Genomic DNA, 23,073 nt, shown 5'->3' on the forward strand with positions numbered 1-23,073 from the left:
GACACGGCTGTAGAGCCATTCTCTGCACACCAGTGGGCCACGCCCTACTGGGGCCAGTTCTGGGTATGGGAGGAACAAGACTTCCTGGGCAGTGGGGCAGCTTCCAAGGCCCCGAAAGTAAAGCTAGAACAACCGATAATCGTCTTCCAGCAGCGTAACAGACTGAGTCTCAACATTATCTTGCTGATTTTTTGCCCCTGATCAAATCTGCCAGTGATGCTGGATGCCCCTTTCCCTGAAATCCCCTCACCATGCATCTTAAGGAGGGCTTAAAGCCTGCCTTTCAAGGATCCTATTTTTTCACCATGGCTTCGTGTCTCTTGAGTGGCTCACTTAAGGTTATATCAGGCAATGCTATTTCTCCCCATCTTCAGTAACCTTAGTGTTTCTGACCCACAGAAGTTGAAATCAAAGGAAGAGACAAAATAAAAGAAGATAAAGGGACAAAAAGGCAGATGATTCTGGGGATTGGTAGTACCCAGGCAGCCCTGGCAAGAGGCCCCAATGGCTCAAGACAGTGAGACTAGAGCTCTAAAGCAGGTGGTATTTTTTTATTGTTTCTTTTTAGCTTAGGTGCATTGGCATAGGGACAGGATCCTATTTTAAAGGGCTAAAGGGAATCTCAAGATTCAACTTTCACCAGGGCTGGTGTGGCTCAGTTGGTTGAGTATTGTCCCATGCACCAAGAGGTTGTGGGTTTGATTCCTGGTCAGGGCACATGCCAGGGTTGCAGGCTCGATGCCCAATAGGGGGCATACAGGAGGCAGCTCACTGATGTTTCTCTCATTGATCTCTCTCTCTTCCCTTCTCCCTTCCTCTCTAAACTCATATTTTTTTAAAAATCAACTTTCCCAGAGGTTATAACTTGGTGCAGCCACTATGCAAAAAGTATGAAGATTCCTAAAAAATAGAGCTCCCATACAGCCCAGCAATACCACTTCTGGGTATTTATCTGGAGAAAACAAAAACAATAATTTGAAAAGATATATGTATCCCTATGTTCATTGTGGCATTCTTTACCAAAGCCAAGATATGGAAATAACCTAGGTATCCATCAATAGATGAATGGATAAAAGATGTGATATATATATACAAAATGGGATATTACTCCGCCATAACAGAATGAAACCTGCCATTTGTGACAACATGGATAGACACAGAAGGCATTGTGCTAAGTGAATAAGTCAAAGATAAATATTGTATTTCATATACGGAATCTAAAAATCAAAACAAATGAATAAACAAAACAAAACAGACCCATTGGATATAGAGAAAGGGACGGGTGGGGTGGGGGAGGGGGAGAATCAACTTTCTCAATATTCTCATTTAGGAGATAGAAACTGAAGCTCACAGAAATGAAAGGACTTGCTCAAGGTCATAGTTTTTTCAGTGCTCCAGAACCAGAACCCAGGACTTAATTCTTGCTGGAATCCTTGCTGGGCCTCTTCACTGGCCCAGGTACCTGGGTCCCTAGGAATGGGAGTAGGAGGAACTGGAGAAAAAGAATTATGGAGAAAGGGGCATGTTCCCTACATCTCTCAGTTTAATTTTGCAAATTTATTTTATTCAACTTGGAAAATGAATACAAATCCCTGGGTATTTTTTGTCAGGGGTGGAGGGAGTGGCAGGAAGAAGAAGGGAGTAGGAGTCGAGGCAAGGTATGAGCATCACAGTGGCTGTCTCATGTCCACATCCCTGCCCAGGGAGGGGGGGTGGAGGTTGAGCAGGGGGCTCAGGTCCGGAGAAAGACCATGGTAAGGAGGCCTGGAGAGGGGAGAAATAAAGAGCAAGAAATAATGAGTAACCCTGGAGCTCTGGGAGCCCTCTTCCCAACCCCTACCCCTCTTTCTCTGGGGCTCAGATCCCCTCACCACTACTGTGCTCACCCAAGATGTAGGCTGCCACCAACTTTTGTCCCAGGGAGACATGCAGGCTTTGGGGCAGCTGGCTGCCAAGTTCATCCTGGAGTGGGAGCAGCAGGAAGGCCACCGAGACTATGCCCGTCAGCAAGAACAGGAGGAAGGAGCTGGTGGCCAGTTGTGGGTGGGATTCTGGGAAACAAGGCTTGTCAGAAGCTCCAGACCCAACTCCTCCCCAACCCAAGGTCCTCCTGGGAGGAGGCTGAAGACAGAAGGTGGATCCACTTTTTATTGTCCTTCAGAAGCACACAATGCAAGTGTCCTCTCCTCTCTAAAGCCTCTGTCCCCACAGCCACAAGAAACCCTCTCTCCTCTGGTCCCTCAGCATTTTTTTCTTCTCTCTTCACTCTGCCTGATTATTGGTTTCTGTGTACTTGTCTGTTAGGCAGGAAACTCCTTTTCCCAGACCCAGCATACAACTTGGTATGGCATAATTGCTCAGTACAGGTTTTTTATGGAACCAAACTGAGCTGGCATATAATAGAAAGTATTGAAGTTAAAGTTAAGGAAGAATTTTCCCATCTAAGTATAGAAGCCAGAAACCAGGTAAACTGCAAAATATGTTTATTCCCTAATCCTATATAATCAAAGCCTAATATGCTAAATGTCTGGTCAGCCATACAACCAATCAAAATGTAATATGCTAATGATACGCTAAGGCCGCTCAACCGCTCACTATGATGTACACTGACCACCAGGGGGCAGATGCTCCAACCTGTAGGTTAGCTTGCTGCTGGGGTCCGGCCGATAGGGACTGAGCAAGATCAGCAAGACAGGCCGGACACGCCATGGAGCCCTCCCCAGGTCCCTCCCTGGCTGGCCAGCCTCCCGCATCCCTTCCCGCCCCAATAGTGCACCTGCGCTCTCTCGCAATCCGGGACTGCTTGGGCGATGTCAGAGAGTCAGTTTAGGCCCGATCCCGCAGACCAGGCTGAAGGACCCCACTGGTGCACGAATTCGTGCACCGGGTCTTTAGTGTAATATAAAATCTCAACTCCTAGGAACATTTCCACAAAAAGCCAATAAACTAAACCTGAAGACCTCTCTGCAACTCCAACCAAGCTCATCTCTAGAGTAATGCTAGGTCTTCCCTCCCTACAGAACTCAGAAATCCCCATCCTCCAACTCACTTTCAGGGAGGTGTCTGGTTGTGGGTGGTGCTGTCCAGGAAGGAGGCCCTGGGTGTGGCGTTGAGTCAGGCTGTCCCTGAAGTTCAAGGGGGTAGGCTGGGGCCCTCAAAACCGAGGTGATGTCCTTGCGCCCCAACACTCGGCCCTCAGCTCCCTCCTCAAACAGCTCAATGCGGAAGCGGTCCTGGACATCATAGTGGCTGGCAATGGGGGCGACGTGGCGAATCACACTGGTCCCAAAATGGGAGAGAGGCCCATTGAGAGGAAGTGAGTGATAGGCAAATGAACCAAGTAGATCCAGGCCCCACGCTCCCAGGAAACTTTCCCACTGGGTTACGGGCAGAGGGTTGGGGAAAAAGTTGAAGAGGACCGGGTCTGAGACCTTAGACCAGGGGTTGGGAACCTTTCTTCTGCCAAGGGCCATTTGGATATTTATAACATCATTCGCTTAATATAAATTTATGTTGCTATGAAAAAAAGCTCCTAGATTTATTGACTTTTGAGTCCTGCCTGTGGTTGCCTTGGCAGGGACAAACCAAATGATTCTGCAGGCCTTATACTGCCCTTGGGCTGAACACTCCCCATCCCAGCCTTAGACCGTGGCTCAGTTACTCAGAGAAAGGTAGCAGCAACCTCTGGCTTCTCCACCCTCCCAACTTACATGTCAATGCAGGACTGAGGCTTCACATATCCTTCTGCGTCAAACACTGTGTACTTGGCAGGTGCTGTGCACAGGACTGAGGGATATAAGCACAGAGAGACTGACTCTTGCTTCTGAGACCCTACACAAACCTTTCCCACCAAGGGACAATAGAGTCGCCCTTGCCTTCTACCCCCAGGACTAGACAGGACTCTTCTAGTCCACCAAGGCTGGCCATCTGACCATGTGGACGAAAAGGGACCACATACTGACCTGCCAAGATCAGGGAAGGCCTACTTGGCGGCCTTGCAAACTCAGAAACCTAAAGTAAGTCAGGTTTGAAGTTAAAGCTTTTTAACTAAAAGCCGTTAGGGCAGGAAGTCATGTGCTAGGTTAAAATCTTCCCTGACAAAAGTCAATCTTTACCTTAACTAAGCCTGTCTATTGCCTTTTGAATTTAAGATAGGCATTCCTTTGGAATATGAGGGTAACTTCCCTTTTCCCAGACCCCTCAGGGCACAACCAATGTACCAGGGCTGAGACCATAAATCCTCATTGTTATTGTTAACATGTTAATTATTCACTGTTAACTATCCTGTACCCACCTATGTAAACGATGTATGTGTCTATCATTTTACTTTTCATCCAATCCCAGAAGTTTCCCCAATTTGCTTTCTCCCACCTCCCTAATCTATCACCAATGGATATCATGTAATCCACTAGCGTCTTCTCTTTTGATTATAATGTATAAAATAAGATGCAAAACTGCCATTTTCTAGAGCATTATCTCATTCCGTTGAGATTTTTGTTTCCCAGCAATTGTCGACAGTTTGGCTCAAATAAACTCACAAAAATCCTCTATAGGTCTGCATGTTCCTTACGTTGACACCCCCAATGTCCTGCCACCAGCCCCCAGCCCCCCAGCATGAGGCGCCCATCCCTTCACCTCGGAAGCGAAGCGCCGCTCCCGTGGGGTTATAGAGGGTCAGCAGCTGCCTGGGTCCGCTCCGTTGGTCCGCCCTGAACTCTAAATCGGGGGGAAAGACGAGGACCGGGACGACAGGTCCCGAGGGAGGAGGGGCGCCCCGGGACCCGCGCCCCGGCGCCCCGGGACCCCCCAGCTCCTGGTCCTGGGGCGCCCCGCGGCGCATGCAGGCTCTAGGCAGTGGGACATCCGAGGGCTGAGCTCGGGGGACAGGGCCTGGAATCTAGAGCTGGGGGACGAGAGGGGCAAAAGGGAACGGACGAGATTGTGGGGCCGGCCTGCACTGAGGCCAGCGCCACCACCGCCTTGGAACTCGACTAGAGAGGGTCCCGCAGACCAGACCCAGCTTCCGAAACTTCTTCAGCTCTGCCCCGTCCCTCTCGGCCCCGCCTCCAAGCCCCACCTCGAAGGGCACGCCCACCCGGTAAACCCGGCCCCTTGCGGCTCCCAAGCCCGGGCCCGGTCTCTAGGCCGGGCTCCAAACCTCCCAAAGCCGCGTCCACTAGGCCCCGCCCCTTCCGGGCGTCCGGGATTCCGCCCCAGCTTGGGCCAGACTCCGCCTGCCCTGGGGTCTCCTCCGGAGCTGCCCTTCCCGCCTGCCCCGCAGAGACCTGTATCTGTGGTATCTGTGCCTCCGACCCCTCCCTGAGCTCGGGCCGCGATTCCTTGGGCTTCGCTACGACGCTCACCTTCTGGTCACAGCACCTGTCAATCAACTTGTGAGCAGACCGTGGCTGCCTCCAGCCCCCGAGGCCGTTTGGGTACTTCCGCCACACGGCTTCTGTCATTGGCCAGGGCGGCTTCGTTTCCGCCATACGTACACGCCGATTGGTGCGTTTACAGAGGGGATTGACTAGGTTCTAGTGTCGGAAAATTACATCTCGGTCTAGAATTCCAGCCCTGCAGTTACTCTGGGAGACCCGGCGGCCTTTGTTCCTTCCTCCCCACTCCGAGACCGTCAGATCGCTAGAATCCCATCTAAAAGAAGCCCTCTCTTTCTCCACTTCAATCCCAGGCTCTCCCGGAAGCCTCTGCGGCAACCAAAACCGTTTCCTACAGTTGGAGGTTGCTCCCAGTTGGACTCAAGTCTCAGCCCTGGGTTCCGCTCCTGATTCTCTCCTTTCTGCACGGGATTCGGAAATCACATTTACACATGGAATTAAGATTTACCAACCCTGCCACTTACATCATCATCATCATCATCATCATTATTATTATTATTATTATTGCCACATACATTACCATTCCATATATTCAACTCTTACAAACAAGGAAATCTCAGCAAGGTGAACAGTCTTCCCCAGGCCACACAGTTAGCAGTGGAGCAAAAACAGTGGATCTTATCCAAAAGCCTTGCCTGAGCACTCTATATAATGTAGAATCCCCGTCTGTCCTCTTGATCATGATGTTTTCTTCATAGCACTCATAGAGCTACTTGTCCTTATGTTTATTTTACCATTTATCTCTGCTCCACAAAAGCAGGGACTTTGTTTTGTTGTACCGTTGGTGCCTAAAACAGTGCCTGCCATTTGTTTTTATTTATTGATTTGAGAGAGAAAAACATCGATTTGTTATTAGACACTTATTTCTGCATTCAGTGGTTGATTCTTGTATGTGCCCTGACTGGGGATCAAACCCGCAACCTTGGCATACTGGGAGGACTTCTAACCAACTGAGCCACCCGGCCAGGGCTAATGCCTGCCATTTGGAATGAACAAATGACTGACTAGAATGAACTTGGAGCTGAGATCTAATTGAGAATTCCAGGTAGAGGGATAGCACAGGCAAAGCCAATGTACTAGAAATAGTCATAGAGCCAGTGTGACTGGAACAGTGATTTTAAGGAAGACAATAATTGGAGATGAGAGTAAGGGGGATGAAGGATGCAGAATATCCAGAGCCTTTGAGCCCACAGTAGGACTTTGGATTTTATTTTGAGACTGATGAAAAACTGTAGGAGAGTATTTAAATTTTCTTTTTAACAGCCTTGAGATATCTTTGACATAAAAACTGTATATATTTAAGGTCTACAACTAGATGATTTGTATACACTGTGAAAAGATTACCACAATCAAACTCATTAATATATCCATCATCTCTAAATACAGGGTGTCCCCAAAAATGTATGCATACTTTATAAGCTGATAGCTCAGTTTTAAAAATGAAATGTATTTTAATAAACACTGCCTTTATAATTATTCAAAGTGTGTATATACATTTTTTGGGGGGACACACTATAGTTACCATTGTGTGTGTGTTTGCATGTGTGTGGAGAATATGGGGAGTTTTTAGCAAAGGGGTGACAAGATCCAACTTGGGCTCTTAAAAGATTCTGTATAATAAATGTCTGTTGAGTTTATTGAATGAATGAAAAGAAATCCCCAAGATGGGCACCAAAACCATAAAGATGGATATGTGACCCCTTCCTCAGTCAAGGAATATTTATTTGGATAAAAAATGGATCCCTAGGGCCAATGGCCAAGGCTGGCCTGGATTTCAGGCCTGGGACCTAGCAGCCCGAACAGGCTGGGAGGGGCACCTCCTCTTGCTGAGATTGGTGAGGATCTGATCCTGGTTGGGCCGGTAGAGAACCACAAAGCTATCTGGAGGAAGGATAGGACCTCTGTTCTCTTCCACCTGGCCCATCAGCAGATAACTGGCTCCTGGGAGAGGGAAGGGAAAGATTGAGAGCTCATGTTATATACCGTAAAGATGTGCCTCCTCGTCTGAGCCCCTTATATTCTACTACCTCTCTCATTTCCATGAAGCTAAGTACCCTTTCTCCTCTACTCCCCATCCCTGTTACCTTTCTTCATGGGGGGGCACTGCTTGCAAGGCACGTAAAACTTCAAGGAGGTATCAGTGGGTGCAGAGGGCAGGTCCAGGCCTCCAGTTTTGTAAGCACCAATGAGACTGACAGTGACAGTAAGGCCCTCTCCTGGGCCCCGAACCATGGACTTCACTGTTGCCGTCACCACTGTGGGAGAATGAGGGTGAGAGATGAGGAGACAGGAGGCCAGGGCAAGGCTAGAACCAAAAGGGGGAGGGTACTTTGGGGGCAGGACTAGAAGTTAGATCTGGAAGAGCAGAGCATGTGAATGAGGCTTCTTACCCAGATTGCTGGTACAGAAGTTGCTCTGCAAGGTGCCTGTCCGCCGGCACTGTTTTGGGCAGGTGACACTGGGTGCATCTAGGAGGAGGAGGGGGACATTGTTTGTGGAAGGTGATCTATTTCCCCAATAACAGCCTTATTGATTTGAACATGTTCAAAGTTCTATCCAGCTTTGGGTCTCAATACCCAGTGCCAACCATTATTAGCACAGAGGTGGCACCAGTGAGTGTTGTATGAATGAATGAATGAATGAGCGAGCCCAGGAACGAACTCAGTCTGCATCCTCTTCCTCCCCCTTCTCAGACTCTCAGACTCACCAGGGCCCACAGGAGTTGCCTGGACCTCAGGTGCGGCTTTTGGTTTCTCTGCAGGTGGGGGTCCCAGCTTGACTTTGGGCAGGGCTCCTGGCTTGGGGCCCGGGCCAAGGAGCGGGGGACCTGGCCGGGCATCCTCTCCCGGGCTCTGAGCCGGCCCTTCTTTGGCGGCACCCCGTGGCAGGGTCCTGTAGGAGGCTGAGAATCCATCGGCAGTGACGCTAAGGTCTGAGACGAACTGGACGAGGAGCTCATTCCCTTCGGAGGAGATGGGACTGCAGGCGGCAGCAGGGCATTGTGGGAGGTGTCAAGAGGGCCTGCACCCTGCCTCTACCCAGGCGCCCAACCCCAAGTTGGCTACATTAGCTTCCCGACTCCTTAGGCCCCAATAGCCTATGTATCCAAGGTCCACAGGACTGATGCAGGGCCTAGTAGTACCCTACCTGCTCCACCCACTGGTTTGGAGCTCATGGGTTCAGATCCCGCCTCTTCAGCTAAGCCCCTCCCATCCCAACAGCAGCCAGAGGTCAGACTCCTGAGCAGGTGGAGAAACCCTGACCTGCACCCACCCAGGTCCTGTCCCCTCACCCCGGGGCTGTGTCTCCGCAGAACTTCCCCAGCCTCTTGGCGTCGTCACTCACGGCTCCGTTGAACACACTGACCGAGTCATAGCGGCAGTAGGTGTCCGGCTCCACGTCAAACTTCCCGAAGGTCAGCGAGATCACCTGATGCCAGGGCACAGGGCAGAGGCTGCTTAGCACCTCTCACTTCCTTTGGGGATGTTTACAGTAGCCTCCTCTCACCTCCCTCGCATCCTCCTCTTAATGTTTTCATACCACAGCTCAGAGGATTACATACACAGGAATCCTGAAGTGGTGTCCTCCGCCATGGTGGGCAAGGTCAAGTCCAGGCTCATTCTCAAGGAATAGACCCAAAATCCACCTCCTCCACCTCCCCATCACCACACACACACCAAGTTTATCAGCATCAGATACCGCACTGATCATAGGTATAATTTTACATTTTTGTTTGCATGCAAGCAGTTTGGGTCTGTTTTTGCTTCCCACCAGCGCAAGCTCAGTGCTTAGGACATAGTAGATGTTCAATAAATCTTTGCTAGCTGCATGCTGGAGGACACTGCTCAGGTCCGGAGGGCAGCCCGGGCAGGGGGTCGGTACCTGGTTTGGGGGCGCGATGATGTGCCAGGAACAGCTGATACCCGGGGGGTAATCAGACTCGGGCCAGTTGGGCGTGGTCAGTGTTCCCTGGGCCTTTTCCAGCCGCCCCCCGCAAAATTGGTGCTCTGGGGAGGGGAGAGAGGAGTAGGGTGGGGGTAGTGGAGACCCTCGGTCAGCTTGAGAAAAGCTCTAGGCTGGGAGCTCGTGCAGGAAGGTCGGACGTCGGGGTCTCAGGATGAGGGGCGAGAAGAGATGAGGGGAAGGAAACGGTGGGTAGGTTAGCAGAGGAAGAGCAAGGCGCAGGACCTCCGGGCACCCAGGCAGGTGGTGGAAGGGGGAGGAGGAATTGGTTGGACACGCCCTTATTGCCCCTCCCCCTGACCCGCTGCCACACCGTTCCTCTTCCCCTGTTAGATCCCATCTCCTCTACCTGGCAGAGAAGTCCCCTTTGCAGGCTCGAGAGTCCCCACGCTGTGAGGGTCCCCTCAAATTGGGGCATAAGCCCCTTTGGGAGGTCTTAAATATTTTAGGGGAGACTTCTGCCGCCAGGAGGAGGTGATGGGACCGCAATCGGGAGCCCCGGGCTGGGTGTAGGAGGCTCTGGGTCGGAGGAACCTGGTCCCCCTTCCCAGGGGTGCCCGCTCACGCCAGTCAGAGGGAGCCCGATTGCGGACGGGGGCGGGCAGTTACTCACCGTCCCAGTAACCCCAGGCCGCCCATTCCACCCGCGGGTCGGTGACCCATTTCCGCCTCGCGCCTGGGGTGGGGCCTGGAAGAGGGGGGTGGCGGGAGCGGGAGAGGGGAGAGAAGATGGGGAGGAGGGACTGGAGGGGCAGTTAGTGAGGAAAAAGGGAAAGGGAGGCAATGGGGACCTAGGATCTTGGGGTGAAGGTTAAGGCTGAGGGAGGGGCCTTGCCAGGGTGGGACCAGGAGAAGGGGAAGGAGAAGGTGAGGAACGTCTCACCAGTGCTCGAGGTGGCCCGCCCGCTGTACCAGAGCAGGAAGCCTCGTCCTCCTGTACCCTCATCCGCTGTCATCTTCAGGGTCACCTGGTTGCCAGGGGCCACTATGGGTGCTGGCCGGAAGGTCCCACAGAAGCGTCCGAGCCGCTGGCCCGAGGTTCCAGACCCAGCAAAGACCTCCAGAGCATCATAACGGCAGGCAGGGTGTAGCTCCAGGTCAAATACTCGGAAGGAAAGGGACACAGTCTGGCCTTCAGGGACCTGATTGCAGAGACAGGGGTGGGGACCTGCAAAGTCAGGTCAGACACAACCCGGGCAGAGGGCAGCATTTCTTGGATAAAGTTGGGCCTGAACATGAAGGAACCCCATTAGGCTGCAGAGCAGAGGGCCTGGGCTCTGCATCAGGCTTGTGGCTTGTGCAGGGGACAAGACTTGAGGTCTATGGAGAGATTTACAGGGGGCAGGAAGGAAGTTGGGAATGGAGTAGCTGGCTTTGAATTAAGGGTTAAGAGTGAGAACACTTGCCACGTATTATTGTGGACACTGATGGATCAGTGACCAGAGGGGAGGGGTCTTGGACTTCCCCAGGGAGTAATAGTAGTGCTGGGGGAGGGCCTTTGACTGGCTGGACCCAGGCCTTGGAGACTTTGACAAGGGGTAGTGACCAGAGGGGCCTTCTCACCGTTATTGTCCAGATGCACTCCTTATTGGGGGGGTAGAGGTTGGGAAAACTCTCACTTGCCACGTAACCTGATTCCCCAGTGACATCCCCTCCACACAGGAACACAGGTCTGGAGGACAGAAGAGGGGTCAGCATGGGTGGGGGAGTAGTGGACAGACTGGGATAGGGTAATGAGGGTAGGGAAACCTGAGGATGAGGGAGAAAGGCCTAAGGGATCTGGGACGGCCTCAGCCACCCTAGATGAAATTGAGGTGGGAAATACTATAGTAGAGGACCAGGAAAAAGTAGGGCCAGCAACTTAGCTATGCCTCCAACTCCCAGTCCCCACCCCCAACACAACAGGAATTCCCGGAATCCTCCTTAGCCCCCCCCCCCCCCCTTACTCTCCCCGCTTTGCACTGCCAGGCAGTCCACAGCAGCTGCCTAACTACTTCCAGATGTAGACACAGCCACGCCACGAGTCTGTGCGGGGGAGGGGGCGGGGAGTTGAGCGAGAAGCAGCAGCGATGGCCCTCACATTGAACCTGGAGACCAGGCTCCCTGACTTCTCAACCTTTTCTTTGCTTCTGTTGCAGCTAACTACTTGAGTATCTGACCCCAAGTCTCCCACTTGCTGCCCCGCTTTCCCCCATAATATCTAATCGCTTTCCTGGAATCCAGATGTCCAGCTCTCAAGCAAGTTCAAGGTTTTGGCTTTCTCACGTTCCAGTGAATGGGGAGACTTAGAAGGAAGAGGACAGAGGTTGAGGAAATGGGGAGCAGTGGTGACCTACAGGAGACAGTGGTCTTGTAGCAGGGAGGATAGACTTGGGGACCAGAGAAGAGTAGAAACTGGGAGATCTTGGGGGTGATGTGTTAGAAAAAGAATGTACAAGATCCACAGGCATAACCCCTCAGGAATTGGCTTTTGAAGCTCACTCAAGCTAACTAGAAGGTGCCAAGAGACCTACCTGGTATAGTTGGGGGTCTGGCCCTGGGCGAAGGGCAGCAGGGTCCAGGCAGTGAGGAGGAGCCCCAAGAGGGAGGCTGTGGCAGCAGGCAGCATGGCTGAGGGGGAGAGGCGCTGGGGTCCTCAAGACAGAGGCAGCAGCCAGCCGAGTTCAGCAGCAGCAGCAGCAGCGGCAGCGGCAGCAGCAGGGATAATTGGTGCCAGATGAGGCAGCCTAGGATCTGTGGGCGTGGGGACTGGCCAGTGGGGAGGGCCGTGGGGAAGGCGGGACAGGGAGAGAGGAACTGGGACAGTGGTGAGTCCAGGGGCCTCTCTAGGTAAAGGACACATAAATATTGACCTAAGTAGTGGGAGGAGCAATGAAGGGCTGAGGGAGCATCAGGACCTCAGCCATAATCTAGGCATCAAGTAATGTCATCTGGAAGCCCGTTCTGTCCAGTGCCCAAGCATCTTGTGAACAGAGCCTCTAGTCCTTCCCCAGGACTCTCCAGCCCACTCATGATCCTCTCCATTGTTGCTTCTTTAGCACCCAGAGAAAGTCCTTTCCTGGACTCCCAACCTTTAAGCATTCACCCCCTTCCCAACCACCACCTGCTCCAACTTACTTTCCGCTTCAAATTTCCACTATCTTCTATCCCCAGGCCAGACTAGGCCAAGGAGAAAAGAATTCTGCTCACCCATTTTCTCCCAAATTATCTGGAGGTACAGGAATGGGGCAGGGAGGCATGGCATGTGGATAAAGGGAGTGTCTCCCTTCTGCAGGAAGAGGAGGATAGAGTAAAAAGTAGGGGGAAAGGACACGTGAGATCAGATCCGGAAGGTAAACAGAAAGCAGGGAGGAGGGAGGTTGACTTCACAGGGATGAAGGAAAATGGATAGAAAACTGTCACAAGTCAGAAATGGCTTCTTCAGGATGGGAATAAGAGGATCCAGTGGGGGGCACCAATAGCATGACCATTGATGGTCCGTGAGGTCCGAAAGGTTGGCAACCGCTGGCATATGTTGTTCCAGAAGGCAGGGCTAGGATTTCCAGTCAAGAAGATTGGGTCAGGTCTTGGGAGTGGAAGGGGAAAGCAAGCTGAAGGTGCTTGAGCAGCTGCTGCTCTGCCTGCCCCTGTCTATGCTCCTGCCCTCCCTCACCCACTGAGCGAGGCATTGGGTCCCCCATTCCGTGCCCCATTGTCCTCCCAGGCTCCAGGGTCCCAAACTAGGCCTCACTTCAGCCTTTTATTCTATTTGTCCATCAAATCTCTTGTCCATGATAGTAAGATTGGAGGCCCCTCCTGGGCAGCCCCTCGAACATTTTACAAAACAGTTCCCTCCCCACCCTGGCATGTCCAGCAGTCCCCACCCCACTGTGCCCCCTTCCCATGCACAGTGTTCATTGCTACCACTCCATCTCTCCTTAGCCTTTGGCCCAGAGCCAGACTCTCCCTACAGGGGTGAGACTAGGAGAGGGGGGTCAGCTCTCAGGTGTTGGGGGGCCTTGTCCAACCCCTCCAGCAGCCTTCTGTAGCATGTCCAGAGCCTCCCAAAAGAAATCCTTCTGTGCAGCCAGCAAGGGCATCCAGCCCACGATCTCCTTCATCTTTTCCATGCGGTCCTGCAACGTGGAGCAACTGTAGATCTGGCTGAGGTACTCCTTACAGGCCCAAGCTGTCCCCCCAGGGTCCTGAAGTACTCCGGACCCTGGATTGGGTTCAGGGGTCCCCACCACCTTGCTGGCTGGTAGGTCTCGGTAGGCGGGATGCTGCTCAATGTCATGGCTGGACAGCATGTAGAGACACTCTCTGGTAGAGCAAAGGGAGCAGGCACACAAAGGGACCTTGGAGGGGAGAAGGGGCATGGCTGAGTGGGGCCTTTACTGAGGGGTTCCCACGAAGCCCCAGCTGTTGTGTCCCTCCCCCTCAGACCAGCCCTGAGCCAGCAAGTGAGCTGGCTGGCTGAACCCCAAGGTTGTGTGAGGTCAGAGAGCACCAGCAGGATCTGCTAAGGGAGAGAGCCAGGAGCCATGGTGCCTGACCGAAAAGGGAGGTGGGGTGGTATTGGGGAAACGGGGCCCTGGGGGCCCCCGCAGTAGCCACAGCCAGAATCCTGTGGGCTCCCTGCCCTCCCTGGTTGCCCATTCGCCTGACCCTGCTCTGACCTTGACATGGAGTTTGACGAAGGAGGCGCTCCCCTTAGGCCAGCCGGGGAGGCGGCCTCCAGCCCCACAGCCACAGCCCAGCAGCTCCTTGCTGAAGTCCAAGCCCTGGCTCAGCACCAGGGAGTGGTTGAGGCCACACCACAGGGCAATGGGGTGTTGCAGATAATACACCTGAGGATACAGGGCCAGGATCCCTAAGGGGGATACACCAAGGGACTGGGGGCCCAGGTCAGAGAAGGCTCAGGGCAGAATCTAGAGACACTAGGAGAGGGAAGAAATGGGACCCAGCACACCTTCCCCAGGAGGTCTCCCTGCTGAATGAAGACCAGCAGCAATCTCTCCCTCCTTGGTTCTCCTGAAGCCCCAGTCTGACCAATGGGCTCTAGCACTTCCCTTGGTTCCTCATCTTTGCTTCCCAGAAAATAGGTTATTTGCCTGAGGCCACGGCCTGCTGTCTGTTCTCTCATTCTCACACCATAGACCTCACCTAGTCCAACCTCTCATCCAGCTTTCCAGCCTCAGGGTGAGGCATATCTTCCCGAGGCTTAAAGACCCAACCTCTCCTTTGCAATTCTAGGTTAGCCCCCAGAAAGGAATTTCCTTCCTTGTAGTCCTTCCTTCTCTCTCTAATATTAATTTTCAGTTTTTCATATTATCTTTTCAAATGGCTATTTTAAAATATTTCCTCCTGATGTCTGCTGCCTCTTATCTCTGTTTTTTAGGCAGAAGAACTGGTTACATGACCAGTCTGACGTTGACCACATTCTTGTTCTCACTACAGCCAGTCTTTCCTGAACTTTTTTGTGATCTGGCTTTTCTTCCTACTATGCTACTGACATGTTTTCCAAATGCACTTGACCTGCTGGCTGCCAAATCCCAGGGCCTCTCCTGGATGTTTTCTCTTGACAATGTGAGCATTTTTATTTTGAAGACAGATAAGTAATTTATGGTCATTATAAAAACATTATAAGATATTGGCAAGCAAAAACTTAAAGATCACTGGAAATCCCACCACCCACTGTTAATCTCTTGCTGGATCTTCTTTACTGCTGCCTATACAAATGTATGCAGTTGATCCTTGAACCACACAGGTTTGAACTGTACAGGTCCACTTTTACCCAGATTTAAAGTACAGGCCACTTATGCATAGGCCTGTACAGATCAAACCTGTGTTGTATGAGGGTCTACTGTATTTTTTTAAACAGTTTTAAAATATTTTTAAAAATTTATTTCAGAGAGGAAGGGGGAGGGATAGAGTGATAGAAATATCAATGATAAGAATCATTAATCGGCTGCCTCCTGCATGCCCCACAACCCAGGCATGTGCCAACTGGAAATCTAACCATGACCTCCTGGTTCATAGGCCCATGCTCAACCACTGAGCCACACCGTCCAGGTGGGACTACTGTATTTTTAACTGTGGTTGGGAATCTAAATATGTGGAGGGCTAACTGAAGTTACATGCAGATTTTTGACTCTATAGTGGGTGGTATCTCTAACCCCTGTGTTGTTCAAAGGTCAACTGTAAATGTAAATTGTCTTTTTAAACAAAACTGGGATCATACTATATAAACCATTTCACACTTTTTTTTTCACTTAAAAATATGGCATGACCATCTTTCCATGTCAGTAAAGTATATTCCTACATTATCTCTGTCACCATTAATCACTTCTTCCTGTTGGAAACTTCCTGTGCCCATGGCTTCTGGAACAGGGCATGCCTCCTGTGTCAGGGGCAACCTTTCATTCCCTCTGCCTATAATGGTGGCTCCTACCAGGTTTACTCCTCGATCTCTGCTTTTGTCATTTCAACTTTTTTTCCAATTTGGAACCAAATTGCCAGTGAGATATTTCCACTTTACTGTCCTACTCTCACTGCAAGAAAGTCCAAATTTATGTTCTTTATTCACAGCAGCATCCCCTTCCAATTCACATGTTTGTTGCTGATACCATTTTTCTTCAAGGGAACTATTGCCAGAGATACCTTTGTCCTCCACCCTTCTGTTCACATCTAATCAGTTCCCAGGGCCTGTTCATTTTCTTTTAAGATATCTCATATATCTCAATATCTCCTTTCTATTCTCACTGTACCAGCCCCAGGCCCTTGTCTTAAATGCTCCTGTCACTTAACAGCCTCCCAGTGAGCCTCTCATTCTCGGTCTCCTGTGCACTCTGGCCAGGTGACCTGTTCTCAGTCACCCGTGTGGTTGCCTTCTCCTACTCTGGAACCCGAAATGACTCTCCCATATCTATACCTCTCCAAGCTCACACCCACTTATATACCACCTCATATCCAACTATTTACAAAATACCCTCCCTCCTTTAGTCAGGCCAGCCTTTTCACTGTCCCAGTTATGTGTAAGCTGTGTCCTCATCCCTATTACACAGGTAACTTTCCCTAGTCCCACCTGAATCCTTTCTAACCCATGAGGCCCTACTCACATCTCACCTTTTCTTGTTATTCCAGCCCACCCAGGTCTCCCTGCTTCACTAAATTCCTCTTACACTTACAGCATGCACTGCACAGAACAAACTTCATAGTGTCAACCCTGGATAAGACATGCAAAATATGATGGGCATTACATACTGGTTGGCTTAACCTCCTAGGGCGTAGAAAGTGGATTCTATGGAAATGAAGTGGAGAGATCCAGAGGTCAGGGAATTGAAAGATGGGGGTCAGGATGAGAATTGCTGGGAAACAGTCTCACCTGTGTGGGTTCCCCTCGGTCCATTTTGTCCCCTGTTCCCAGCTGCCCATATCTGTTATTTCCCTGCATAAAGATTCGGCCAAATTCATCCACCAAGCCAAGGTGATTGTAGCCAAGAGCACAGAATAGGATCTAGGGGGTAAGACAGAAGGGGAGGTGGGCATTCAGTTCCCTCCAGAGGAACTCTGAACTCCAAAACCTCCCAGCCACTAACCTGCTGATCTCTTTTGGTCTTGCCCTCTATGTCACCCATCTCTTTGGGTCCCCTGTCCCTCCCTGATCAATCATTTGATTCCTGTTCATATTTCAGACCTTCAGAACCTTTCAACCCCTAAAGTCCCTCCTGTAATGATCTTCCCCATCCCTCCAGGATCCTACCTTGGCAGGTAGTGAGAGAGCAAGTGGCATCTGCTGGTCCAGGGGGTCAAAGGCTTGAAGGGTCCCAAAGAGATCACGATACACCCCTGGGGTATGCACCTCAAAATACACTCCCCCCTCATCTGGGGGGTCGGGTGCCCTCAGCTCAGCAGCTTTGGGCACCCATTTCCTAGGGATAAGGCCCCACCTGGGATGAAAACTACAAGATCCGGGGAGTCTCACACCCACTAGAATTCACCAGCTATGATGTCTGGGAATCTAAACAACATCTTTTTACTAGGATGCCCTAGGGGTCCACCACCGAGCTGGAATAATGATTGCGGGTATCTGGAAGATCTGTCCAAGGCTGGGGCCTCGAGCAAAAAGGGAGGTGGTTCTTACCCGTAATGTAGAGAGTACTGCTCTGGTTGGAAGCCATGCAGGCCACACGCAGGTGAGGCAGGCAACGGGATACCTTCCTCAGGGCCAGCTGAACTGTGTAGGAGCGTGGCTGGTCCAGCTGGGTTTCATTCACTACCAAAGAGTAGATCTTTCCTTCCTCTGGAGATTGGGGGAAGCAGACAATTATGTGGGAGAAGGAACCCTCCAATATCCACATTAACTTCCCAATAAACCCCCTAAGCCATACAAGATGAAACATTACTACCCTAGAGTGGGGTTAAGAAAAAGGGTAGAGATGAAATAAGGAAAGAGTGGTCTCAAGTTTCCCAGATTCCAGCCCCTTACCACCAAAAATAAACCAGGGAAGTCCTTTTTAGTGTGAGAAATGAATGGAGAGAAAACCTAGTAGATTTGGAAGAATACAGCCTGAATGTTGGGAATGATGTTTGGGGATTTAGGGCCTTGCATAGCATTAAGAAGTCTGGAGTGTGGTTAGGTACAGGGAAGCAGTGTAGGGTACAAAGTGAGGTGCCTGATATGGAGGTTGGGGAGATTAGAATTTAAAGCAGGGCCCTTTGCATATATGAAATATGCAGAATCTTAGAGTAGGAGACAGACAAAAGCAGAGCTAACTGGTTTGAGATGGCATTCAGAACCCTGTGTGAGGCCTCCCTCCCCATCCCCTGCAGCAGGTCTTGAAGAATCTTCAGAAAACAATTTGTAAACTACTGCTCAAAGCCACACCTGTGAGGAGCAGTAGAGCCCGCTGAGTCTCCTGACCAACCAGCACAATCTGTTTGAAGCTCATGGAGTGGTGGAAGGTCATTTTGAAGACCCGCTGCCCACTAGACTGCAGATAGACCTCGACACAGTCGCAGGCCCGGCTGCCGGTTGTGCCTACCACTTCCAGCTGCTCCCGAGTGGCCAACACATAGAGGTATTTACGGTAAACTGTGTCACATCTTGGGTCTGAGGCAAACTGTAGGAAAAGACAAAGGTGTCTGGGATCTAGAGCTTGAAGTGGAATGAGGCTGGGGTAGGAGATGAGATAGTTGGGTACAGAGCTAGGAAATGGGGACTTGTTTTCCAGTTCCTGGTATGGGAAGGCAGCTGTCCTAAGGAGGACACCTCAATTCTGATGTGGGCTCTGGGTCCCTGGAGGTTGGGTGGGTTCTTAGCTGTCAAAGTTCTGCTACTCACATCTTTGGCTCCTCGACACAAAACAACATAGCGGCAGGCTCGCTTCCACTGGATCTGGCCAAGGGTGGAGGAGACCAGGGCATTTTTGAGGAAGAAGAGGGTCCCCGCATAGTCAAGAATAAAGATGTGATCCTTGGTGGGCAAGAAGCGGCGGTAGCCATGGGCTAGAAGAGGGGCTACACTCTTGCTGAGACAGCGGCGGCGGCCCCCAAATGCCTGGAAATACAGGCCTTTCGTGTCTGGAGAAGGGGAGGATATGGAAGGTTCAATGGGTTGGGATGACACCAGGGAGATAAATCAGAGCTTGGGCAAACAAGATTTCTCAGATATCCTGCTATTTAGCTTCTCTCCATCCCCAGGACTGGGAAAGGTACCCCTTCCAAAGGACATATGGAGAGCTTAGAGGATATCCTTAATTATACCCAATGACTAAAGGTTAATTTTTCTGGCCCACCTCAGCCCGGGGCCATAAACATGCTTCTAAATGAGCACTTCTTTGATCCAAATTTGCGTAGCATTAAGAAGATTTACTCTGACAGCTTAGGATATTTCCCAGAGTCTAAGACTTAGTCTTGGTGTGGGGGGAGGATATTTATAAGAAACAGGAGACATCAAGGGACATATAATAAATACACAGAAAAGAATCAGAGGAGTGAGAAAGAAAGAGGAGTAAAAAACAATGACTCAGAAAGACCAGTAACTCTCCCTCACCCCTAGCTCTGGATCTGTTATCCAGATCTCCCTTAATCTCTACTATGTGAGATGAAGAGGATAGGGACTCCCTGGAAGGAAGGGGGGTTTACAGCATGTTTCTCAGTCTGGGGGAGAATTTATCCCTCAGGGGACATTGGTTGTCACAACTGAGGGAGGTGCTACTGGCATCTAGTGGGTAGAGTCCAAGGGTACTGCTAAGCATTCTGTAATGCACAGGAGAGTTCCCCACTTCAAAGAATTATTTGGGCCCTGGCCAGTGTGGCTCAGTTGGCTGAGTGTCATCCCTTGCACCCAGAGGTTACGGTTGGATTTCAGGTCAGAGCACATGCCCAGATTGTAGGCTCAATCCACAGTGGGGGTGTGCAGGAGGCAGCTCATCAATATTTCTCTCTCATCAATGTTTCTCTCTCTCCCTCTCCCATACTCTCTTTCTAAAAATATCAATAAAAACATATATTAAAAAAAATAATTTTGGTCCAAAACACCTCAGCAGTGACAAGGTTGAGGAACCCTGGTTTACAGGAGGGGAAGCTTGTGGTTTGGGGAGTGGAAGATGTCTCTAGGGTAAGATTTGGAAGCGTTTGAATATGGAAGGAGACATGGTAGGGATCCTAGTAATGGGGCTCTGGGTGGGACATCTATTAGAAGGTGGTTCTAGAGATCTGAAGTACTCAGTGGCATGTTTGAATCTAACAAGTTTCTTCCAGAGAAAGGAGCCCTGGATGATTGGCTGGGAATGCTGAGGTCATCAGGCAACTCTACGGAGCAGGAGAAATCCCAGCATAAGGTAGGTCAGAGGCAAAGAGAAGTACAGGTTCTGGGGAAGGTGTACAGTTAAGAATGGCAGCTCTCTTCCAGGGACGGACTCCAGAACCCTGCTCTCGTAGGCGAGGACTGAGCTTGCGACAGATGCGTCTCCACACGCCCTCAGCATCGCACACTTCATGGAAGTAGTGGCAGGTCTGGCCTAGGGCAACTACATCTCTGACTGGGAGGAATGAGATGATATGTTCCACCTGAGGGGCAGGAGGGAGAAAGCAGGGGTCATTGGGGGCCCCTCAGTGGTCTGACTCCCAGTCCTTTCTTCTTAATACCTCCCCCTCCTCAAGGACTCACCAGCTCTGGGGGGAACAACTGAACAGAAATAGGGTTCCCTCTCCCCTTCTTCTCTTCACCCCCAGGCTCTGGGCCACATGAAGGGCAGCTCCGCTTCACCTACCCAAGAAGAAAGGGGAACACAGGGGTTCCATGAGGATCATGCCTTTTATTTCCTTCTCTCAGCCTGTCTTTCATTAACTACTATTTTGGGGGTTCATAGCTCTATCTTCCAGCTCTGTGCTGTCAAATCCTCCCATCTTTCTCTCTAGACCCATGGCTCACTCCTCCCTGTCCTTGTTCCTTATCCCAATTTCTCCAAGTAACCCCTCCCCAAATCTCTTGCTGACCTCTTCTTGCCCTTCTCTTGACACTCCCCCCACCCAAGCCCCTCCTCTTATCCTCACAGCCTGGTGAATTTTTGCAGCTTCTATCTCTGGCTTCTCCTCACCATCTTAACTGCCCTCTCCCTGCTCCTGTCCTCATGTCTCCAGACCCCTTGGCACTAGTCTTGGGCCCTGTCCCTGCTGCCTTTCCCACACCATGTCCCCTGCCTGGGCTTGGGGGACCTCTAGGGCCCCTCTGCCTCCTAGGCCCCTCCCCCATGGAGTCTGGGGCAAACAAACCTCTCTGTGACCTCACTGCCTAGCCACTGTGACCTGTTTTCCCCAACCTTGGCAGGGATTTTCTGTCTTAGCTCCTCAGTTCTCGCTCAGCTCTAGCAACCCAATGGCTCACGGGATATGCATTTTACAGGAGAAATACAGTGTGAACTCCTGGTAGGTGATGCCTTTACTTTCAGGGAGTAGTAGGAGCTTTCTTCCACTTGAGGCCCTTTTAGCATTAACTATTATAGAGAAATACTGGTGAATTCTTCATATCTCTGCAGGCCAGGGCCTCCAGAGGATTTGTAGCTCCTGTATGACACGCCCCCTCAAAGAAAGTATAGACTCAGTTTGCCAGGTGAGGGGGAAGGTGACCCTGCTAATGACCATCTATCTCATAAAAGCATGCACCAGATGCAAGTCAGTGCAACTCAGCACAGACTCTTTAACGTCTTATGAAAAATACACATCCACAAGCAGACTGCTTTCCTGGGTCAGTACCATCACTGCATGTATGAAGGGCAACCTGTTATGGCGGAAGAAAGGGTTAGATTTACTCTGAAAGCTTAGGCTATTTCCCAGAGTCTAGGACTTAGTCTTGGGGTGGGGAGTGATATTTATGAGAAACAGGAATTGGGGTTGTGTCTGTACAGGTAGGACAGACCTGCACCAATAAATCCAAGTAGTAGCTGGCCCTTCCAGGGGCTCAAAGGAATCCAGTCCTGGTCAGCCAGCCCTGAGCCGCTCAGTATTACAGACTTGGTTTACTGGGCGAACAGCCTGTCACCTGTCCAATCAAACTCCCATACTCACGGTGACTGAGTAAACAGCTGGTCTGGGTTACCTAAGATGAAATTTTAATAATTCAATAAATGTTTAGGAACGTCAACATCTGAGAAGTGACTTGTGAGCGACTAGGCCACTATTACCATACTAAGGTGGACGGACCACTTCGGCCCCCAAGGCATCTAAAAGGATGTCAGGTCTCTCAGCAGACGGAAGCCTTGCCAGCTTCCTCTCATTTCCGGATCCCCTTCATCCACTCTACTTCACCCGAGGCCTGGGGCAAAGAGGGCGAGAACAGAAAAAGCCCACCGTAAAAGCGGATGCCGTGGGAAGCCTGGGGCTCTGGTGCAAGTTGTCAGCACTTTGCTGTTGGCTCCTGCCAACTCATCCCCTTCCCTCCGCCTCAGTTTCCACATTTGTCAAATGGAGGACTTCTAGATGAGAGACGGTCCCTTCCAGCCTAAACCCCCAGACTTGTCATCACAATTCCCGCCCCGGCGCGCTCTGCTGGCTGGGCTGGCAGGCCAGGCGGCAGCTCTCGAGGCTCTCCCGGGCTCCCGGGACCCTCCCTCCCTCCAGGACCCGAGCTGGGCATCTCCAGGCTCTGGGAAGCCGCCCTCGGGGCTCCGCACAGACCGTCGCAGGGCCTCAGCCGCCCCAGCCGGAATGGCCTTCACAGTCAGTCGTTCAGGCCGCGACGACCCCCTGCGCACTGGTCGCCTAGCCCTCTCCGGTCTACCTCGCGGCCTCGCAGCTGGCCCGCTCCTTCACACCTACAGCGCGCACGCCCTCCTCCTGGCCCTGAAATGCTCCCAGGCCAACCCGCGCGCAGCGCTCACATTTTTTTACCTCCGTTCTAAAGTTCTAGCTCACCCGCCTCCTTAGCGAAGGGACCGCCTTCTCGCCCATGCTACTGGTAGGTAGAGCCGTCCCTCAGAGGAGAGGTGGGACCAGGTTCCCTCCAGAGAATCTAATTGGCCTTCTTGACAGTCACTCGCCTGTACCTGGCTTACGATTGATCTTCGTTAGAAGAGGACTGGGGCTTGCGGGTCTCTCGGAACCCTATCCCTTTTAGTTGAGCGCCGGCGTCCCCGCCTCCTGGTTGAATCTGATTGGCTCTCTCTCCAGCCTAAGCAGTGTGATTGGATGCGGCTGCACGGGGTGAGCCCGGCTGAAGCGTCGGCCGTTG

The 23,073-nt window shown here is 51.4% G+C and overlaps 3 protein-coding genes across 5 annotated transcripts; all 3 read right to left on the minus strand.

Annotated features, from left to right (window-relative positions):
* Positions 1-1,224: 1,224 nt before the first annotated feature.
* Positions 1,225-5,473, minus strand: MOSPD3 (motile sperm domain containing 3). Of its 3 annotated transcripts, none has more exons than XM_079786390.1 (6): positions 5,364-5,473; positions 4,636-4,903; positions 3,711-3,786; positions 3,050-3,279; positions 1,887-2,051; positions 1,225-1,764 (listed from the first exon to the last, which is right to left on the minus strand). In XM_079786390.1, the coding sequence occupies exons 2-6, from the start codon at positions 4,838-4,840 to the stop codon at positions 1,733-1,735; spliced, it is 708 nt and encodes a 235-aa protein (XP_079642516.1). In that variant the 5' UTR covers positions 4,841-4,903; positions 5,364-5,473; the 3' UTR covers positions 1,225-1,732. The 3 variants fall into 3 exon arrangements, with proteins under 3 accessions (XP_079642516.1, XP_079642514.1, XP_079642515.1); XM_079786388.1 differs by having other exon boundaries at positions 5,286-5,436; XM_079786389.1 differs by lacking the exon at positions 5,364-5,473 and having other exon boundaries at positions 1,226-1,764; positions 4,636-5,247.
* Positions 5,474-7,004: 1,531 nt separating this feature from the next.
* PCOLCE (procollagen C-endopeptidase enhancer) lies at positions 7,005-12,117 on the minus strand. The gene is made up of 9 exons (XM_079786347.1): positions 11,873-12,117; positions 10,923-11,031; positions 10,243-10,501; positions 9,279-9,403; positions 8,689-8,825; positions 8,104-8,375; positions 7,787-7,864; positions 7,481-7,651; positions 7,005-7,337 (listed from the first exon to the last, which is right to left on the minus strand). The coding sequence occupies exons 1-9, from the start codon at positions 11,965-11,967 to the stop codon at positions 7,171-7,173; spliced, it is 1,413 nt and encodes a 470-aa protein (XP_079642473.1). The 5' UTR covers positions 11,968-12,117; the 3' UTR covers positions 7,005-7,170.
* A 566-nt stretch (positions 12,118-12,683) lies between these two features.
* Positions 12,684-22,793, minus strand: FBXO24 (F-box protein 24; the record flags this gene model as incomplete). Its single annotated transcript, XM_079789724.1, has 11 exons — positions 12,684-13,696; positions 14,018-14,188; positions 16,726-16,857; positions 17,104-17,225; positions 17,485-17,643; positions 18,229-18,463; positions 18,685-18,923; positions 20,231-20,414; positions 20,515-20,613; positions 22,624-22,657; positions 22,762-22,793. 11 exons carry the CDS (start codon positions 22,791-22,793, stop codon positions 13,334-13,336), a joined length of 1,770 nt encoding a protein of 589 aa, XP_079645850.1. The 3' UTR covers positions 12,684-13,333.
* Positions 22,794-23,073: the final 280 nt, after the last annotated feature.

Source organism: Cnephaeus nilssonii, assembly GCF_951640355.1.
Source record: "Cnephaeus nilssonii genome assembly, chromosome: 2".
Classification (NCBI taxonomy): domain Eukaryota; kingdom Metazoa; phylum Chordata; class Mammalia; order Chiroptera; family Vespertilionidae; genus Cnephaeus; species Cnephaeus nilssonii.